Here is a 22,289-nt window from a genome sequence, read left to right on the forward strand (position 1 = left end):
CCTCAAGCTGCTCGGTATATCCAGGAGGCAGAGCGCTGGTTCGCAGCCTCTGGAAGGCCGTGTTGATGGTACACTGCTGTGTTCGCGTCCAAGGGAAGCTCTGCAAGGGGTCTGAGGCAGGCTGAAGGAGTCTCCTTAGTTGGGTGTGCGCACAACCCTCTGCTGGACCACATTTCTTAAAGTTCTTAGTGCAGATACACGCTGGAGCAACCAAGCCTTTAAAAAGCAGTATGCAAACTAGGGTGCATCTTCACAGGGAAAAAGTACTAGAAGACGCATCTTCCTTACAGACACTGCCGGCTACTCTTCATCCACTGACTGGAGCTGTCCACATTTCTCTGGAAGGCTTGAGTGGACTCTCTTATTGCCTTTGTTTCCAAATTCAGAGGGAGAAGCAGGTTCATCTGCTTCGTAATCTTCAAAGGAGCTGAAAGAATGAAGCGAAAGTTGGTTGATTTTAAGAAATAATGGTCTGGGGAGAAGTCAGGATGGCAACTACTTAGCCGCCTCATCTATTTAGGTCCTCTGCAACTTAATAAGACCCTGTTTCAAAGTAAAGAATAAAAAATAGGGCTAGGGGTGTAGCTGGAGGTTGAGTGCCCCTGGGTTCCATCCCCAGTACGAAACCAAACCAAAACAAAACAAAGTCTTGTAATCCCAGTACTTGGGAGCTGAGGCGGGAGGATCACAAAGGTCTAAAGCCAGCCTCAGCTACTTGGGCTTTCAGCAACTTAGGCAGACCCTGTTTGCAAATATAAAATAGGTCTGGGAATGTAGTTCAGAGGTAGAATACCCCTGGGTTCCACTCCCAGTACCACAAAAAAAGAAAAAAGAATAGTGGCCTGGCTGGGCGTGGTGGCGCACGCTTGTAATCCCCGCACTTGGGAGGCGGAGACAGGAGGATCGCGCAGGTTCCAAGCCAGCCGCCCTGGCTTTTAAAGAGACCCTGTCTCCAAATAAAAATGTAAAAATAGGTCTGGGAGTGTAGCCCGGAGGTAGAAGGGTTTCCAGGAACCCCAGTACCACTAAAAAAAAAAAAAAAAAAAAAAAAAAAAAAAAAAGTGGCCTGGTGGCGCATACTTTTAATCCCAGCATTTGGGAGACTGACAGGATCTCAATTGGAGGACCGCCTCAACTACTTAGTGCTGTGGCCCTTTGCAATTCAGTGAGACTACTTTCAAATAAAGAATAAAAAATAGGGCTGAGAGTGTAGCTCAGAGGTAGAATGTCCTGGGTTCCATCTCCAGTACCGAAAAAAGTATGGTGCTTGACTTCACTGGCTCAGCCCCTTTACCCTTTACTAGGGACCTAACACATTTAAGCAGAAAATTCTGGACATGGTGTCCTTCGTAAAAAAATGGTACCAAGGCGGCTTAGTGAGGAGAGGAGGCTGAGGGGGCTGTACCCAGGAGGTGGCACCTAGTCAAGGCTCTACTAAGACTCAATTCATGTGTGCAAGGCCAGCACTCTACTGCTGAGCACAGCCTTAACCCCTTGGGCTTTCTTGAGGTGTGGCTTGCCGAGTTGTTACTTAGCTGCTCTAGGATTCCCGGGCCCATTGCTTCTCCCTCCACGGCAGCCGGGACTACAGGTTTGTACCACCGAGCCTGGCTTCCCAAACATCTCTGAACAGTAGAGGTTACAAAAGGCAAAACTTCTGGTAGTGACGGTGTAATCCCAATACTTGGGAGGCCCAGACAGGAGGATCACAGGTTTGAGACTAACCTCAGCAACTTAATGCCCTTTCCAGCACTAAAACAAAGGGCTGGGGTGTAGCCTGGAGGTAGAAAGCCTGAGTGCAATCCCAGCACCCTCCATTCAGTAGATATAAGACTGGACCCGGGTGCAGCTCAGAGGTTGAATGGCCCTGGGTTCAGTCCCCGATTTACCCCCCCCACACACACACACGAAAAGTTTACCTGGTATTTGGAAAATTGTGCCCTACAAATAACAGCTTGTACTATCAAAAATTATTTATAAACTGGGCGTGGTGGCGCACGCTTGTAATCCCAGCATTCGGGAGACTGAGACTGAAGGATCACAGTTCGCGGACAGCCTCAGCTACTTGGTGAGGCCCTCTGCAACTTAGTGAGACCTGGTTTCAAAATAAAGAATAAAAAATAGGGCAGGGGGTGTAGCTCGGAGGTCAAATGCCCCTGGGTTCCATCCCAAGACCAGCCCCCCCAAAAAATATATATATATGTATATACCATTTTGTAAAAACATTTTATTAATTTGTTTCTGTTCTCCCTCTCCTTGAGGCTCCAAAGGAAGTAGATTATGCTGGGTAGGGCACTAGGAAGGGGACTTGGATTTGGCAGGAGTGAGGTGTTAGCAAGGTTCATTCTGAGCTGGCGTGGTGGTGCACGCTTGTAATCCCAGTACCTGGGAGGCTGAGACAGGATCGTGGTTTGCAGCCAGCCTCAGTACCCCCCCCCCAAAAAAAGTCTGGAGATGGAGCTTGAAGGTAGAATGGGCCTCAGTACCAAATACGGGGGGGCTGGTGATGCACTGTGGTAGCTGCGACTTATTTCTGTAGGAATGGAAGGGACTTCCTTCCCCTGGCTTGCGCCACTGTGTTGTTTGCAAGCTGTCTGATTTAAATACCTCGGCACAGGTCTAGGAATAAAACATTGCCCGAGAGTTAAGTCTGCATGGAGACTCATTCATTTAATGTTTGAAGTGCTGCTAAGCCCAAGTCAAGGCTAGAAACAGGAAAGAGCCGGAACCAACACGTCCCTCAGCACCTGCAGCCTCCGGGCCGCCTAGAACTGGCTCAGGGACTGAGCTTTACTATTTTTTATTGTGTGGTAGGGGGTCGGAACCCAGGGGTCTCACCTCCAGGCCACACACTAAGTAGCTGAGGCTCCTTTGAACCTGCGCGATCCTCCTGCCTCAGCCTCCCAAGCGCTAGGGTCACAAGTGTGCACCACTGCGCCTGGCTCAGGGTGTTAGCATATTTAAACCACAAGTTTTGGGGTGAGCTGAAGTTGGGTTCCAGCGTGTGTTTGGCCACTCTGGGCATGTTACTTAGCGACTCTTAGCAGTTTTTCAACTACTGAGTTCTTGGACTAAGGTGGAGAGTAGGGAGGGCATGACAGCCCATAAACTCTTGGCAGAGAGCTAGTATTTTCATGAAGTACTGGGGCTTGCTGAAACAATTACACCTAACCCTAATTTGGGGGTTATAGTTACCATGATTTTGTGTGTCATTTGTGAATTGAGAAAAATGACAAAGCTGGGCACAGCAGCGCTCAGAGGATGCGGCAGGAGTGTGGCAGGCTGGGGCCAGCCGGTCAGCTTAGAACACCTGTCAAAGAGGCTGGGGGCTGCTACACCTGCTACTATGTGCCAGACAGCGCAGCTGGGGCGCCTGGGCCAGACTCCCCCGGCAACCTTGGCCTCCAGGGCCGGTCTCGCTGCAGACCCAGCTCAGCTACCCCAGCCCGGCTTTCTATCAGGCTGGTACCGTCCCCAGTGCCGCCCACTGCTTGTCCCGGGTGCACTGCCGCGGGCCAGGGCCCCCGGCTGCCTGGCTTGGATTCTACAATAGGTTTTTTTTTTTTTTTTTTTTTTTTTTTTTTTGCGGTACTGGGAATGGAACTCAGGGACTTTCTACCTCAGAGCTGCACCCCAGCCCTAGTTTTTATTCTTTATTTTGAGACAGGGTCTCACTGCCTCACTAAGTAGCTGAGGCTGGCTGCAAACCGCGATCCTCCTGTCTCAGCCTCCTGAATGCTGGGGTTACCAGCGCGCGCCACGCGCCCGGCCCTACAGTAGTCTAACAAGTGGTCTTGCCCTCATCTCGCCACATCCCCTTTGCTGCTGTCTTATCAGGCTCTTAACCAGCTGGAATGGTTACGGCCTTGGCGTTAAGATGCCACAGTACTTGTGTTTTTATTATTTTTTGGGGATACTGGGGGCTGAAACCTGGGGTGTTCTACTACTGAGTTCTACCCCCCAGTCCTATTTTATTTATCTTGGAACAGGGTCTTGCTAGGTCACCACACGCTGGCCTTGAGCCTGCCGTCCTTTTGTCTCAGCCTCCCAAGGACCTGGGTTGCAGTTCTCCACAGTCCGCTGGCGACCGCGCCCAGCACACCTGGTCCGCAGTTGCCTGGGTTCCCTTCTCTGCGCCTGAGATGTCACTTAAAAATCTGCTGGTTGCTCCTTAGCTACCACCATCTTTTAGTTAAGTGCCCACAATGGCTTATTTCTCTCTATTGCACCTCTACTGATACAGCAAAATAATCTTTTTACTTTTTGTGGTACTGGGGAAGGAACCCAGGGGCATTCTACTTCTGAGCTATATCCCCAGCCCTGCTTTTTATTCTTTATTTGAAACAGCGTCTTACTGAGTTGCAAACGGCCTCACTAAGTAGTTGCTAAGGCTGGCCACAAACCTGCGATCTTCCTGTCTCAACCTCCCAAGTACTGGGATTTCAAGCCTGTGCCACCACGCCTGGCTAGCAAAATAATCTTTTAGAGTCAGTGGGAGCCAAGCGTGGTGGCACACGCTTGTCATCTTAGTACTTGGGAGGCTGACAGGAGGATCACAGGTTCGTGGTCAGCCTCAGCTACTACTTAGTGAGGCCCTTGCAACTCAGTGAGACCCTGTTTCAAAATAAAAAGAATAAAAATAGGGCTGGGGGTGTAGCTCGGAGGTAGAATGCTTCTGGTTTTCATCCCCAGTACTACTACTACTACTACTACTACTACTACTACTACTACTACTACTAATCATCTTCATTTGAACCCTGAGCAATCCCGGTGACCTGTAGCCCAGGACGGTCAGTCAGGAGTGAGGTTACATACTGTCCAGTTCTCCAGGGTCTTCGGAGCGCAGATTAAGATCGAGGCTGTCACAGATCTGACTTAAGTGACATCAGGATGGTTTCTGCACCCTCTCTTTCTAAACTCCACTTTTCCCCAGTAGCTCTAGAGTGCTTCACAAGAATATTAAGACAGGATTCTTATTCCACAGTCCTAGGAGAATGTTCCTGCAAAGTGCATACTGTGTATGAACACCCGGCATCAAATGAAGATTATTTTCTGAGGTGTTCTCTGGCCATTTTTGAATGAACAGAGGGGTCAGAGGCTTGAAGCAAAATCCAGAGGCTCACAACTTGTTAGAAATCATAGAACAGATTCCTTAGCATACTGCTTTTAGCATAAAGGAAAATAATGGCACATGTAATCTGCCAGCAATTTAGAACCTGTTTCCTTAAATAAGTTTCCTCCTTCAGATAAGCAATTTCTGAGCAAAAGTATTAACCTGTTAAGATTCCTGGGGTAAACGAGGCATGGTGGCGCACGCTTGTAATCCCAGCATTTGGGAGGCTGGACAGGAGGATCTCTAGCCAGCCTCAGCCAATTTGTGAGGTCCTTTGCAACTCAGACCCTGTTTCAAAATAAAGAATAATAATAAGCTGGGCGTGGTGGCGCACGCTTGTAATCCCAGCACTTGGGAGGCTGAGACCGGAGGACTACATGGTTTGAAGCCAGCCTCAGCTACTTAGTGAGGCTCTCAGCACCTTAGTGAGACCCTGTTTCCAAATAAAAATATAAAACAGGTCTGGGAGTATAGCCTGGAGGTAGAAGGTCCCTGGGTTCCATGCCCAGGTACATACACACACACACACACACACACACACACACACACACACACACACACACACAAAATAGGCCGGGGGTAGCTTGGAGGAAGAATGCCCCTGGGTTCAATCCCCAGTACCATGAGAAAAAAAAAAAAAAAAAACGATTCCCGGGGTGGAAATACATCAAGACACAAGTGGGGATGCCTGGCCTGCAGTGTGAGAAAGGCCTGCAGTGTGAGAAAGGCGTCTGGAAGCTGTGGCTTGATTCTGGGGCCACTCTGGGATTCTGACTGTTTATGGAGATAGAATATTTGATTCAGGGCATCTTAGGGAAATCTAAGACATGGTCATAGGCACAGAATAAAATGCTAGGTATAACACTTTAGAATGATCAGTGTGAGCTGGGTGTGGTGCATGTTTGTGATCCCAGTCCTTGGGAAGCTGAGATAGGAGCATTGCGGGTTCGAAGCCAGCATCAGCTACTTAGCAAGGCCCTGTGCAGCTTAGTGAGACCATTTAAAAAATAAAGAATAAAAAATAGGGCTGGGGGTGTAGCTTGGAGGTAGAGTGCCCCTGGGTTCAATCCCCAGTTCTGACACACACACACAAAAAAGCAGTATGTGAATTTTTATATACTTCTATGTAATATGTATGTGGTGTATACATGTATGTACGTATGCCTGTTATGTATGTATTAAGGGTTGAACCCAGGGGTATTGTACCTCTGAGCCATACCCCAGCCCTATTTTATTTTTATTTGAAAGAGGGTCTCACTAGCTGGGCGTGGTGGCGTACCCTTGTAATCCCAGCATTCGGGAGGCTGAGACAGGAGGATTGCGGTTTGTGGACAGCCTTAGCTACTTAGTGAGGCCCTTTGCAACTCAGACCCTGTTTCAAAAATAAACTAAAAACAAACTAAAAACTAGGGCTGGGGGTGTAGCTCGGAGGTACAATGCCTCTGGGTTCCATCCCCAGAACTGAAAAAAAACGCCTCACTAGGTTAATGAGAGTCTCATCAATTCAAAACTGTGATCCTCCCATCTCAACCTTCTGCCACATCCAACTTATCTTTATATTAAAAACATATCCTAAAGCCAGGCGTGGTGGCACCCGTTTGTAATCCCAGTACTTGGGAGGCTGAGACAGGAGGATCACAGATTCGTAGCCAGTTTCAGCTACTTAGGCCCTCTGCAGCTTAGTGAGATCCTGACACAAAAATAACTAATAAAAATAGGGCTGGGAGTGTAGCTCAGACGTAGAATGTCCCTGGATTCAATCCCCAGTACCACACACACAAAAATAAAACGAAAAAACTCCACAAAATCAAAACATATCCTAGCCCCAGGCATGGTGGTGCACTCCTGTCCTGTAATCCCAGTGCTTGGGAGGCTGAGAGGAGGACCCTAGGTTCACGGCCAGCCCCAGCAGTTTAGCAAGGCCCTCAGCAACCTAGACCCTATTTTTCAAATAAAAAATAAAATAGTGTTAGGAGTGTAGCTGTGAGGTAGAATGCCTGTCCTTGGTACTAAGAGAACAAGCCAGCAAACAAAAGCAAAGCCACATATTCTAAGCCATCTAAACAAACTGGACTAAGCGAAACCCTGTGTACGCTGGGTATTTGGCGCACTGAATTTCCTCAAGGCCTGGTGTCTAGAATATCTTTCCTTTCAATTCTTGTAAGTTTCCTAGTATATACTATCTGCATTCCTGCTGCAAAAAGTTGCCCCCCATCCTGTTTTTCTCTTTTTTTGGTACTGGAAATTGAACCCAGGGGCATTCTACCTCTGAGCTACACCCCAGCCCTATTTTTATCCTTTCTTTTAAAACAGGGTCTCACCAGGTGTAGTGTTGCACGCTTGTAATCCCCCTGCTTGGGAGGCGGAGACAGAAGGATCGCGCAGGCTTGAAGCCGGCCTCTCTGGCTTAGGAGACCCTGTTTCCAAATGAAAATATAAAAAATAGGTCTGGGAGTGTAGCCCGGAGGTAGAAGGGGTTCCAGGAACCCCAGTACCACTAAAAAATAAAAATAAAAAATAAAAAATAAATAAAACGGTGTCACTGGGCTGCAGTCTCGCTATGTTGTTGAGGCTGTCCCCGAACTTGTGATCCTGTCTCAGCTTCCCAGGCACTGGAGTTACAGGTGTGTGCCACCATGCCTGTCTTTGCTTTGCTTTCCTTTTTGTACTGCGGGTTGAGCCCAGGGACAGTCTACCTCTGAGCCCCCCCCCCAGCCCTGTTTTATTTTGAAATAGGGTCTAAGTTGGCAAATTGCTGAGACTGGCCTTGAATTTCTGATCCTCCTGTCTTAGTCTTCCAAGTACTGGGATTACTGGCCTGTGCTACCATGCCTGCTTCAGCCTTTGCAGTACTGGGATTACAAGTGTGCGCCACCATGCCTGGCTTCCCCTTCATTTTTGATAGCTGAAGGATCTAATTTTTAGTCATGAGTGATCAGTTTTCTATTACGTATGTCAACAGCATAAAAATGGGCCAAATAAACTAAAGTTTGACCTTAAAGGAAGAGGAACAATTTTATTACCAAGCAGCAAGCCTGGCAGAGTAGGCACCAGTAATTATTTGTTAAAATAAATTAAAAATGGCCTTTGTTTTATTGAATGTGAAAACATATCATTGACTTAAGGTCTATATAAAAGCTGTTTACTGAGCATTGTACAAAACTTATGTTTTGAAATATTCCTGTTAACTTTCTCTTTCAGTCCTTATATTCCAATATAAACACATACATTGCTGTTTTAGGGGTTGAACCCAGGGCATTCTACCTCTGAGTAACACCCTTTTTTTGTGTGGTACTGGGGGTGGAACCCAGAGGCTTTCTACCTCTGGGCTATACTCCCAGACCCATTTTATATTTTATTTGGAAACAGGGTCTCACTAAGTAGCTGAGGCTGGCTTTGAACCTGCGTGATCCTCCTGTCTCAGCCTCCCAAGCGCGGGGATTACAAGCGTGCGCCACCATGTCCGGCCCTTTTTTTTGTGTGTGTGTGGTACTGGAGATGGAACCAGGGACATTCTCTGAGCTACACCCTCAGTCCTATTTTTTATTCTTTATTTTGAAGCAGGGTCTCACTGAGTCACAGAGGGCCTTACTAGATAGCTGAGGGTGGCCAGGAATCTGCGATCTTCCAGTCTCAGCCTCCCAAGTATTGGGATTACAAGTGAGGGTCCAGCATGCCCAGTCCTTTTTTTTTTTTTTTTTGGTGGTACTGGGGTTCCTGGAAGCCCTTCTACCTCCGGGCTACACTCCCAGACCTATTTTTACTTTTTTTTTTGGAAACAGGGTCTCCACGCCGGGCTAAATTTTCGTTTTAGAAACAGGTTCTTGCTGCTTTGTGGAGTTGTTGAGGCTGGTCTCAATCTTGCCATCCTCATGTCTCTGCCTTCCAATCCTTTATAATTATTGCAGGTCTTAGTTTCTTAAGAATATCATGGGCCGGGCATGGTGGCGCACGCTTGTAATCCCTGCGCTTGGGAGGCAGAGACAGGAGGATCGCGCAGGTTCGAAGCCAGCCGCGCGCGCTGGCTTAGGAGACCCTGTTTCCAAATAAAAATGTAAAAATAGGTCTGGGAGTGTAGCCTGGAGGTCCAGGAACCCCAGTACCACCAAAAAAAAAAAAAAAAAAAAAAGACTACAAAGAATATCATGGAGCCGGCCGGGGTGGTACATACACACTTGTAATCCCAGCATATCGGAGGCTGAGATAGGAGGATCACAGTTCAAGGACAGCCTCAGCTACTTAGTGATGCCCGTTGTAACTTAGTGAGACCCTATTTCAAAATGAAGGATAAAAATAGGGCTGGGGTGTATCTAGGAGGCAGAAGTCCCCTGGTTCCATCCCTAGTACTGAAAAAAAAAAAAGCAGGGATGCAGCTTAGAGGCAAACACAAGCACTGCTGGGTTCAATCCCTAGTTCCTTCCATTATCTTTCCTGTTCTACTCTAGAAGCTTTATAGTTTTACTGCCTTTATTTAGGTTTATGATCCATCCTGAGTTTATTTTGTAAAATGAAATATGGACTGAAGTTTTTTTTCCACATAGATATCTAATTATATCAGAATTATTTTTGAAAAGACTACCCCATTCCTTTGGGTTGCCATCTGTGAGTTTCCATTCCTGGAGTATTTCGTTGGTTTAGATGCCTACTTACCACTTTACAGTGTCTCGGTGACTTTCTGCCTCATGGTAATTTTCCTTTAGCAGGGCTGGGAGAGAGAGCCCAGGCAAGCCCTCTACACCGACTCGCATCCCCTCGCCAGAGGGGAGTTCTGAAATCAGCCCAGTCCTTCAACGGTATTGTTTTTAAGCTGTTTTGGCAATTCTAGGTACTTCTCATTTCTAAATAAAGTTTTAGAATGGGTTTAACATTTCTACAACAAAAGTCTGCTGGGACTTTGATAGAAACTGGGTTCTGTAGATGAGTTTGGGGAGAACTGACATTCTGTTGTGATTCTTTGTGATTTCATTTATTTCAAGACATTCAAAATGGTGAATTTACACTAAGTAGTAGGCACTTAACAGGTGTGTGTGTGTGTGTGTGTGTGTGTGTGTGTGTGTGTATGTGTCTATGTGTGTGTTACTGGGGATTGAAACCAGAGGCATTTCACCTCTGAGCTACCATTTCTTTTTTTATTTTGAAACGGCTGGCTTTGAACCTGGCGCCTGGCTAAGATTACAGCACCCAGTGTTCCTAGGTGGTCTCCTGTCTAAATATAACCTGGCCCTGCTTAGCTTCTGAGATCAGATGAGCCCCGGCGACTCAGGACAATCGTAATGACTTTGGTGGAAGCGGGCACAATAGCGAGTGGCTGCAGGGTCAGCGCAGCAGCTGGGTGTGCTGGGAACTCCGCGGCATCCCTTCCTGCTGCCAGGAAGGCCCGTGAGGCTCATCCTCACTCACTTAGGCTGCCAGTCAGTTACTCTTATAGAGCTGCTAATGGTTGATAAAAATACCCCCATCCCTGCCTCAAGATCTCCCTTGTGTGTGAGGCCAAGGGAAATGACGGCTGGCATTAAGGCCCCCGATTTCCACCAGCTCCTGTGCAGCGCGTGAAGGCTGGCCGCGAGGACCACAGCTTGCCGCGGAGGCTCGCTGGCTCTGGAGTGGCGCTGGCGCTGCACCCCCAGGTCTGGTCTCACGGGTTCTCCTGTCTGCCTCTCTTGCCGTCCTCTTCCCTTCAGAACTGCTGCACTGGGACCTCTCGAACTCTCCCCAGGACACCAGAACCTCCACCGTCCTCCCAGGGTGACTAAGGAAGAACCCTATAAATAGCCCTCACAAGTAGAGGCTATTTATTCCTCAACAGTGTAGAAACTGTACAAGCACTGTCACATGGTATACACAAACTCACTTCATTAATAAACTTTATAAACTCAGTGGCCACAGCTGCATGAATTAGGAGTTTTATCCGCATTTCACTAATGTGAACGGAGAGACCAGGCAAACCTGTCCAGGTTGCAGGGGCAGGGCCACAATGGCTTAAGAGACCCTGTTTCCAAAATTAAAAAAAAAAAAATTATAAAAACAGGCCTGGGAATGTAGCCTGGAGGTAGAAGGGCTTCCAGGAATCCCAGTACCACAAAAAAAAAAAAAAAAAAAAAAAAAAAAGTATTCAAGAAGCCAGGGGTGGTGGTACATGCTTATAATCCCAGTATTTGGGGGGCTGAGACAGGAGACTCTCTGCAACTTAGACCTTGTTTCAAAATAAAGAATAAAAAACCAGTGTGGTGGTGCATGCTAATCCCAGCATTTGGGAGGCTGAAATCTGAAATAAAAGGATCGGGGTTCACCTACAGCCTCAGCTACTTAGTGAGGCCCTTTGCAACTCAGTAAGATCGTTTCAAAATAAAGAATAAGCCACGTGTGGTGGCACACACCCCCGCGCTTGGGAGGCTGAGACAAGAGAATCACACAGGTTTAAAGCCAGCCTCAGCTACTGAGTGAGGCTCTCAGCAACTTAGTGAGACCCTGTTTCAAAATAAAGTATAACATAGGTCTGGGAGTGTAGCCCGGAGGTAGAAAGCCTCTGGGTTCCACTCCCAGTACCACCCAATAAATAAATAAATAAATAAATAAATAAATAAATAACAAAAAAATAAGACTGGGGGTATAGCTTGGAGGTAGAATGCCCCCGGGTTCCATCCCTGCACCACAGAAAACAAAGACTTAGGTACTATTCCCACGTATTTCTGGGGTATCAAGTATACTTTTGAGCACCTCTATGGGATGAGGTTTGCTGTGTGTGTGACCTATGCTCTCTTTTGGCCTGATTTGCCATGTCTGTGACTGGACTGTCAAGTCGTCGTTGTGTTTGTAGCAGGTGCTTTGTATGTTCCCTGTACTGAAGCTCTGGATTCTGATGTCTGGTAACAGCTCTGCGCCATTTCTTCTTGTGACGTCCCTTTGTGTGACTAAAGAACAGTATAAAACACAGCTGGAGGTTCACCAGCTACAGCCTGGTGGCCGGGCCCCGCCCTGGACCCGTTGTGGGCCTTCGTCCTGTGCTTTCCCCTTGTGTCCCTTCTTCCTACAGCAGCTATTTATCTACTGCTCCTGCATCTGTATAGCAAACCCCCTTTTTTGGCCATATTTTCTTTTTCACCTGGGAAAACATATGGTGTGAAAATGGACTCGACCCTGTCCACGTTGATTCTAGACCTAACTTTCAGGAGCTGGTTCAGGAAGCCCAAACCAAGCCACACAGAACTAAACTGGCATGAGGCCGGGCTTCTGTGCACTCTAGAGGAAGACTGACCTCGAGGCTGACCTGGCCATCACACGCGAACAACTCGCCCAGAAGGAAGATGGTGGAACAGCAGCGCAGCTGAGACCGTCTCACCTCCTGCCCTTGGACTTTTCAGCTCTGTAGGCCAATTTTCTTTTTATTTATGCCTTTTTTTCTGCTTGTCAATTTGAGTTGAGTTGCGGTTACTAGCCACCGAGTAAGTGGGTTGGGAATATGGCTCAGTGGCACAGGCCCGTGTTTAATGCAGCACACGTGCACACACCTGACTGGCAAACACGTTTGTGTTTTCTATACTGACTTTTCCTCATCTAGGTTTTTCCGGTTAATAATTGATTATCCTTTTCTAATACTGATTTGAAAACTTTCTACTTTACTCTTTGTTGTCTAGGCACTGGCCTTATATTTTGAGTTATATTTGTCCACTGTTAGAGAAATATAAATGTATCAGCATCTGTAATCTAATATGACCCTCTAATAAGGATAAGAACCATTCAACTCCTTTGTCCTCTTATATTAACAGTAGATACGATCAATCCTCTAGTTCTAAAAATAAATCAGGCTGCTTTCACTGCACATGACTGTCTTTTTCGTGCTGGAGCATGAACCTAGGTCCTTGCACCCTCACAAATGCCAAGCCGCTGAGCTATATTCTTGAGTGCACCCTGTCTCTGGCATCCCATAATTTCCTCTAGGATCTATTTATCTCCTGTATGTGTGTGTTGCTGGGACCTAAGCCCAGGGGCAATCTACCTCTGAGATATATCCCCAGCCCTATTTTTTATTTTGAAACTGAGTCTTGCTAAGTTGCTGAGAGCCTCACTGAGTTGCTGGGGCTGTCCATGAACCTGTGATCCCAAGTACCGGGTTTATAGGCCTGTGCCACCACATCTGGCTTCTATTAATTTCTTGGTATCATATATCTTTCAGAAACTGTTGGTGGGAGGTAAACATTTTGCATCTGAGGATCTGAAAATATCTTTATTTGGTCCTCTATTTGAGTAGATACACAATTCTGGACCCAAAGTGACTCTGCGTCCTTAAATAATATCTTCTAATAGTCACTATTTTTCCCATCTGGTAGATTTCTAGCTGTCTATTCTTTGTGTTCTGAATGCTCACTCTGTGCTGGGGTCGACAGGCTACGGTCTGTGGTCCAATCTGTTCTACCACCTGTTTTGGTTCAACCTGTGAGCTAAGAATACTTTCCTTTTTAGATTTGGGAAAAAATCAAAATAATTTTTTGTGATATCAAAATAATATGAAATGAATATTTCAGTGTCTAATAAAGTTTTGTTAGAAAAGAGCAACATGCATTTGCTTACATACTGTTTTCTGAGTAGTGATAACCGAGACCTTTTTTAAAATCTTAAGTATTTATGTCCTAGCCAGAAAAAACATTATTACCTTTATGTGTCTTTTTATTTAAATAGCTAAAATTCTGCCAGGCGTGGTGGCGCACGCCTGTAATCCCCACGCTTGGGAGGCTGAGACAGGAGGATCGCACGGGTTCGAAGCCAGCCTCAGCTACTCAGTGAGGCTCTCAGCAACTCAGTGAGACCCTGTTTCCAAATAAAGTATAAAATAGGTCTGGGAGTACAGCCTGGAGGTAGAAGATCCCCTGGGTTCACACCTAGTACAAAAAAAAAAAAAAAAAAAGAAAAGAAAGCTAAAATTCAGAGTTATTGGCTATTATTTCTGTTGCTTTCTGAGAGGACGTTGTGCTCTAGTTTTCCAATCAATATCCAGAATCAAACATCTTTTCAGCTGTCTCCATTCTATTCAGTGTAACGACTCCATTTTGCACTGTTTTCCCCATTTCCAAGATGGTGTGGCCTTGCTTCCCGAGTGTGGCTCTCTCTCTACTCCTCTGAAGACCTGAGCACACTCTGCTGTCTCACTGTGGCCGCCGTCCCGCCTGCTCTCACCTGCTGAGCGCCACTTTCTGTGCGGTGAGATGCGGCGGTAGCTGGAGCTGCCCGTGGGCACTGGCTGCCCAGCAAGGCGCACAAGCCAGCGTTTCTGAGAGTGGGGTCACAGCGCGGGGCCGCCCGGCGCTACCTGGTGACCTACCTGGCGCTGCTGCTCACTCTAGGTTTCACCCCAATTTAGGTATGGCTGCCCTAACAATTATCTTTTGTATTCTGTTACAAAGAATCTAGTCTGCAGGCTTTATTCTGACCCTGCTTCCTTTCTCTAGTGGTCCACTCAGTTTCTCTTCTGTAGATGGTGCTCTGTTTCTTCTTACGTGGTCTAGAGACTGAGTATTAGAGCTCACATTCAGTCCTCCTCCTCCTCCTCCTCCTCCTCCTCCTCCTCCTCCTCCTCCTTCACCTCCTCCTCCTTCTCTTCTCCTCCTTCTCCTCCTCTTCTTCTCCTCCTCCTCCTCTTTCTCCTCCTCCTCCTTCTCTTCTCCTCCTCCTCCTCCTCTTCCTCCTCCTCCTTCTTTTTTTTTTTTTTGGTGGTACTGGGGTTCCTGGAAGCCCTTCTAACTCCAGGATACACTCCCAGACTTATTTTATACTTCTTTATATTTGAGAAACAGGGTCTCCTAAGCCAGTGTGGCTGGCTTCGAACCTGTGCGAGCGTGCGCCACCACGCCCGGCTCAGTCTGCCTTCTTGAAATCAGAAGCTGCTAAGTTTTAGATGTTTTGTTTGTAGCCTAACATGTATACATGTATTCTGTGAGTGGACTATGGACATAAACCATAAAGGATTTTTAAAATCTATTTTCAGGTAATGTTGTTTATTATGTCTGCAAATAATAGGTCTCAACCCTTTTTTTTTTTTTTTTTTTTTTTTTTTGCTGTACTGGTTGATGGAACCCAGGGGCACTGTACCTCCAAGCTACACCCCCAGCCCTATTTTTTAGTTTTTATTTTGAAACAGGGTTCACTGAGTTGCAAAGGGTCTCACTAGCTGAGGCTGTCTGCGAACCGCGATCCTCCTGTCTCAGCCTCCTGAATGCTGGGATTACAAGAGTGCATCACCATGCCTGGTCCAACCCTCTTTTTTTTCTTTTTGTGGTGCTGGGGTTCCTGGAAACCCTTCTACCTCCAGGCTACACTCCCAGACCATTTTTTATACCTTTTATTTGGAAACAGGGTCTCTGAAGCCAGCGTGGCTGGCTTCAAACCTGCGCGATCCTCCTGTCTTTGCCTCCCAAGCTGGGTGTGCCACCACGCCTGGCTTCAACCCTCTTTTTAAGAAAAAAAAAATTTTTTTTTTTTTTGCATAGAAATCTGATGTGATCAGGACAGCTTTTGAAAGAAGTTTTAACTTATTTTATATTCAATCTTTGTTATTTTTTGGTTGTTGTGTTAATTCCATAATTGAAAAAATTTCTTTGTGGTACTGGGAATTAAACGCAGGGGCATTCTACCTTCCACCTACATCCTCAGCCTACTTTTTCTTCTTCTTCTTTTTTTTTTTTTTGTTACTGGGGATGGAACCCTTCTACCTTCCACCTACACTCCCACTCCCAGACCTATTTTATATTTTTATTTGGAAACAGGGTCTCTTAAACCAGCAAGGCTGGCTTCGAACCTGTGCGATCCTCCTGTCTCTGCCTCCCAAGCACGGAGATTACAAGCGTGCGCCACCACGCCCGGCTTATTCTTTATTTTGAAACAGGGTCTCACTAAGTTGTAGAGGGTCTCACTAAGTTGTAGAGGGTCTCACTAAGTCGTAGAGGGTCTCACTAAGTAGCTGAGGCCGGCTGCGGATGGAGATCCTCCTGTCACAGCCTCTCAAGTACTGTGATTACAAGTGTGTACCACAATGCTCAGCCGAATTTTTCTTTTAATAATTCCTCTGACACTCATTGACCTAAAAATATTTGCCCTAGCTGGGCGTGGTGGTGCACGCTTGTAATCCCAGTACTTGGGAGGGTGAGACAGGAGGATGCAGATTTGCAGCCGGCCTCAGCAACTTACTGAGACCCTCTGCAATTTAGTGAGATCCTGTTTAAAAAAAAAAAAGTGCTGTAGTGTAGCTCAGAGGTAGAACGCCCCTGGGTTCAATTCCCGGTTACACACTTACACATACACACACACACACACGCTTGCCTTAGTTATATTTTCTTTAGTTTATGCTGCATGGTCATTGTGACTGAGTTAAAATATTTAGTTTGGCTTCAGTATTAAGTGTTTACCTTACTATTTTTAGCCATTCCAACTTGGTTTAGCAGCTAGAAGGTATCTGTTAAGACCTGTTAATGAAACTTACACATGTGTTTCCTTCTTCTGTACCCCCTAATTTCAGTTATGTCTAGACTGCACACATGCATTTCCCCGTTCCCAGCGTCAGCTGCTTGCTCCCCGGCTCCTGTGCTCTGTGCCCCATGCTCTACGCGCCTGCTGCTGCCTTCAGCCTGCCCGGCCAGGGCCACCTCTGCTCTTTGCCTGGGTCTCTTGGTTTCTTGACTGTGTCCCTTTTAAAGAGCTCAAGGTGCTACATTACCCCTAGTTCTTATGTTTTTAAATTATCATTTTTGTCTTTATGCTTGAATATCATCTTAGCTTAGTATAAAACTATTGGGAATAGAATTTCTTTTTCTTGTATGAGAGAGTTGAAAATATTATTTCCCAAAATATTCACTTTTGAGTTCCAGCACATTGACAATGCACATCTGGGACCAGTCATCTCAGTGCTTCCCAGATACGATGTGACTTCCAGCCATTTGTACTCAGGTCTTTAATTTCAAAAAAGCTTTTCAGTTGTTTTTTATTTTTATTTTTTATTTTTTAGCAGTACTGGGGATAGAACCCAGGGGCATTCTACTTCTGAGGTACACTCTCAGTCCTATTTTTTATTTTTATTGTGAAACAAGGCCTCACTAAGTTGTGAAGGGCCTAAGTACTGAGGCTGGCCATGAACCTACAATTCTCCTGTCTCAGCCTCCTGAGACCTGGGATTACAGGTCCACACACTGTGCCTGGCTGTAAGTTTTCTATTATCTATTTATTCCACTGTTCTCTTTTCTAGTGCATATAAGTTAGGTTTTTCCTCATACATACTATGGATACATGGTGTAATTTTGCCCTTTTAGTGGATCTGAAGATTGAACCCACGGGTACTCTACCTCTGAGCTCCACCTTTACTCCCCTTTTATTTACTTATTTACTTATTTTTTGAAAGTCTCTCACTAGATTACTGAGGTTGTCCTGGAACCTGCGACCCTCCCGGCTCAGCCGAGGCGTGTGCCACCACACCTGGTCCTTTTATTGCTCCCTGAACAGGGTCTTGCTACATCGGCCCGTGCTGGCTGAACCTGCCCTCGCCCTGTCAGGTGCCCACGTACTAAGACTACAGGTGTGCGCCCCTGCCCTGGGTGATAGATATTCAGATTGCCCTCAGCCATCACTATTGTAAACATCCACAGGTGCTCTTCTTCCTCATGCTGCTTCATGAGATAATAAAGTAACTTTAATTCTGAAAACCTTACTTCTGCTTGTGGGCTCTCGTTCCTGTCTTCTCCAGCCCTCCACTGTGTGGCCCACTGTGTGGCCACGTGGATACACCGGGCCCCAGCCTCTGACTTGGGTTCCTGGCGGCCCCGGTGGGGGGCCTGGCCCACAGCTGTTCTTTTGGGTTCCGGTGCTAGCTTCAGCTCCTTCCCCTTTGGGCCTAGGCTTGTGGTGTGCTTTGCTTCGTTGCTTGGTTTCTCTAAAGCCTCTTATGTCTTTGCAAATGTTAGTTTAAGTGTGCTTCTTTTCTACGGTCTAGGAACTTATCAATATGTATAAAACGACATGGATACTGGATGATTCACTGAACAACATACTTTCCTTTGTGGGGACACTAGGGATTGAGCCTAGTGGTATTCTACTGCTGAGCCACACCTAAAGCCATTTGCATTTTTAATTTTTTTTGTTGTTATTTTTTGTTTTTTGCGGTACTGAGGATGGAACCCGGGGGCATTCGACCTCCAAGCTACACTCCTAGCCTTATTTTTTATTCTTTATTTTGAAACAGGGTCTCACTGAGTTGCAAAGGGCCTCACTGAGTAGCTGAGGCTGTCTGTGAGCCGTGACCCTCCTGTCTCAGCCTCCCGAATGCTGGGATTACAAGTGTGCGCCACCACACACAGCTTTTTTTTTAATTTTGAAACAGGGTTTTGCTAAATTGCCAAGGCTGGCCCTGAGTCTGTGATCCCCGGTCCCAGCCTCCCAGATACTGGGATTACAAGTGTGCACGACCACACCCTAATAGTGAAATGGTAAATATATAATGTCAATCAACAGAGGACTATAAAATAATGGTAATAACTACCCAGTAGAATGATTATGCTGCAATAAAATACGAGTCATTAGATATACCTTCAATATATTAAGTGTAGAAAAGCAAAGTACCAAATATTGCATACACTGTGCTATCCATTTGAATGTAGAAAAAAAAAGAAATAAAAGCAAGGAAATGTACATGTATTTGTATAAACACACATACACGTGGAGAGAAGAGAGCCCTGGCTGCTTCTGGGGAGGACTGGGTGGGAGGGGACTTTCACTATTTATTTGTTTCTTTGAATATTATGTCATATGAATGTACTGGTAAGTGTTAACTGAAAGACTTAGAAAAATAAGAACTAAGCGATAAATAGAGGAATTATTAGAAGTCATTAAAAATGATGGAAAAAGTCAGTAAATTATAAAAATTGCTGACATGTTCCAGGTGCTGATCTTAACATTATTCCTTTATGAAATTTTGCCTTGATCAGTATATATTATATGTAGGAGCTACTTCCTGTATGGGGTTGAATGCACAAACCATGAATGATACAGATTTGTTTAAACATGACTATCTTTTATTACTTAAAGGAGCATCTGGTCCTGTTGCTTCCCGTAGGATTTACTGGTATCAATAAAGTAGTGGTGCCCTGCTCTGCGATCGCGGTTTCTGGGAAAGGTGTGACTTATCAAAGGAAATGAGACATGAGAAGTCTTTATCAGAAAATCAGTGAAGAAGGAAAGAAGACTGTCAGGAGAAGCCATTCAAGTAAGGTGGGCTAAGCCAGCCATCTTTGTACGCTATTCAAGAACTAAAAAAATAGAAAAGCATTTTGAAGTGTTCTTGACATGGGTGTCCCTGTTAAAAGTTCTGTAGTGCAAGGACTTACCCTTCCTGGAGCTGTGCTTGGGCGGATTCTTCTGCAACTAGAGCCTCATACTCCTCGGCAGCAAACCTGTCCCAGTCAGAGGGCTCTGGCCCATCGTTCTCAACATCCTGATTAGAAAGACGGCAGCCACAGGAAGCAAAGACAGTTAGAGGCCAAGAACCGGAGGCAGGCCATCACAGATGCTGTCTACTGTTTCATTTCAACGTGTTAAAATGGGTGCTGAGGCGACACTCCCATGGCGATTTTCTATATCTCAAACCACGGAATTATAACCATGTGTTTAGCAGGTGGTCTTTCTCTCTCCTTCCTTCCTTCCTGGGGACTTGACCCAGAGACATTCTACCTCCAAGCTGCACCCCCAGCCCTTTTTATTTATTTTTATTTTTTGGTGGTACTGGGGTTCTTGGAAGCCCTTCTACCTCCGGGCTACACTCCCAAACCTATGTTATATTTTTGAAACAGGGTCTCTTACGCCAGCGCCAGCTTCGAACCTGCGCGATCCTCCTGTCTCCGCCTCCCAAGCACGGGGATGACAAGCATGCGCCACCACGCCCGGCTTTATTTTTTGTTTTGAAACAGGTTCTTCCTAGGTTTGTTTCTTTTCTTTCCCCCCGTGGTACTAGATTGAACCCAGGGGCTTTCTACCTCTGTTGCTAAGTTGTTAAGAGGCTTGCTATGCTGCTGGGGCTGTCTTTGAACCTGCGATCCTCCTGACTCAGCCTCCCAAATGGACTACAGACGTGCGCACCACGCCCGGCTTGAGGGCAGTCGTTCTACCAGGTCCTATAGCCTTGTAAGCAGCCCTTTGCCCAGCACTCTGGACAGCGGCTGTGTGGAGAGGCCTGTGGTGTGCACGGTCTTCCTGTTGCTCCTTTAGTAGCCGGTTCAGGGGCCTGTCCTGGGAGTCCCTCCTGGGCAGCCCTTCTCCCAGGTCGCCCTCTCACTGTGGCTCCCTCTTGAGCGCCTGCCCGGGTCGTCTCCATGAGCTCAGCATCTCCTCAGCAGCCCGCGACTGCTCAAGCACTCCCTGAGTGATAATGTTCTCTACAGACCTAAACAAATACAGACCATGCTCACCTCATAAAGAAAAATAAAGCTTAAATTAGGTGAGAGGAGCACAAATAAAATAAAAAAAGGGATTAAGGCCATACATTTTCTTTCCCTTCCACATATGGGCAGTGTCATAAACTACATATTCCTGGTAAGTGTCTTTCCAAGTTGAAAATGAGTTTATACTGCCCCAGGGCTTAGGATTCGTTATACCTAGAAGAAGGTAAGTACCTGAGCATTGACTATATAATGTGTTACTTACTGTACTTGGTCTATTTTATGCCCCTCGCCCTACCCTCTTAACATCTGTGAAATTGCCATGCATCACAGATTTATAATTAGAAACTTTTCTTTGTTTTACTTGTAAATATAAAATAATGGATCATGTTAAAGTCACTGGCACCTAATACTGTCTTGAGTCAGTAACAATGCACCTTGATCCCGTCCCGCAGTAGAGCGAACGCTGAGCTGTCGGGAGCTTGTCCTCAGAATGTGCTTTGTGTTCTTACTCTTACTTAGCTAAACAGTTGGAACACGTGGAACAAACAGGAAAGGCAGCAAAAACTTCCTGCATCTGGACTCTGACTCGATCCAGAGAGTCCTTTCCTATCAACATAATTGCATTTTTTCCCCCAGTACTGGGGATGGAACCCAGGGGCATTTGACCTCTGAGCTACACCCCAACCCTATTTTTTATTCTTTATTTTGAAACAGGGTCTCACTGAGTTGCAGAGGTCTCACTAAGTAGCTGAGACTGCCCGTGAACCTGTGATCTTCCTGTCTCAGCCTCCCGAACGCTGGGATGAAAGGCGTGTGGCACCACCGGGCTCACTTTTACTCTTAAAACAAGGGAATGGTGGGAGCAGGTGATAAAATTCTGTTTTATTTTTTATTTTGACCAAGGTTATGAGTCCAGGTTTACTGGGGGTCTCCAGGTTTTTGTGTATGGGGAAGGTGCTCAAGGTCAATATACTTCCTAATACAGATATGCCTACAGATACATTTTTAAGAGTTAAAAGGACTTCTTTTTTTTTTTTTTTTTTTTTTGGTGGGACCGGGGTTCCTGGAAGCCCTTCTATGTCCGGGCTACACTCCCAGACCTATTTTTATATTTTTATTTGGAAACAGGGTTTCTTAAGCCAGTGAGGCTGGCTCCGAACCAGCGTGATCCTCCTGTCTCCGCCTCCCAAGCGCAGGGATTACAAGTGTGCGCCACCACTCCCGGCAAAAGGACTTTTTTCAAAACTACCGGGTGTGATGGAGAAAGCTTGTAATCTCCGTGCTTGGGAGGCGGAGACAGGAGGATCATGCAGGTTTGAAGCCAACCGTGGTGGCTTAAGAGATTCTGTTTCCAAATTTAAAAAAATATAAGCCGGGCATGGTGGTGCACGCTTGTAATCTCAGCAGTCGGGAGGCTGAGACCTGAGGATTGTGGTTTACCGACAGCCTCAGCTACTTAGTGAGGCCCTCCGCAACTCAGTGAGACCCAGTTTCAAAATACAGAATAAAAAATAGGGCAGGGGTTGTGGCTCGGAGGTCGAATGTCCCTGGGTTCCATCCCCCGACCCCCCCCCCCCAAATATATATATATAATAGGTCTGGGAGTGTAGCCCGGAGGTAGAAGGGTTCCATTCCCAGTACTAGCCCCCCCAAAAAAAAACTACTTTCTTGAAACTAGTTTATAATGTGTGTATAAAAACATTCTGCATATCTACCCAGAACACTGAGAGTGTGCTCATTCCTTTATTCTCTTTCTCTATTTTTTT

At 46.2% G+C, this 22,289-nt stretch overlaps 1 protein-coding gene across 2 annotated transcripts in view; it reads right to left on the minus strand.

The window, feature by feature from the left end:
• Window positions 1-300: 300 nt before the first annotated feature.
• Window positions 301-22,289, minus strand: part of PPP2R3A (protein phosphatase 2 regulatory subunit B''alpha) — a gene marked incomplete at both ends in the record, with an annotated part of 116,915 nt that continues 94,926 nt past the window's right edge. For both annotated transcript variants that reach the window (XM_080696238.1, XM_080696239.1), the window contains 2 exons: window positions 301-427; window positions 19,474-19,580. In XM_080696238.1, the coding sequence (XP_080552364.1) occupies window positions 301-427; window positions 19,474-19,580 (234 nt within the window). The remainder of the gene's footprint in view (window positions 428-19,473; window positions 19,581-22,289) is intronic.

The sequence above is a fragment of the Muscardinus avellanarius genome (genome assembly GCF_963383645.1).
Source record: "Muscardinus avellanarius genome assembly, chromosome: 5".
NCBI lineage: Eukaryota > Metazoa > Chordata > Mammalia > Rodentia > Gliridae > Muscardinus > Muscardinus avellanarius.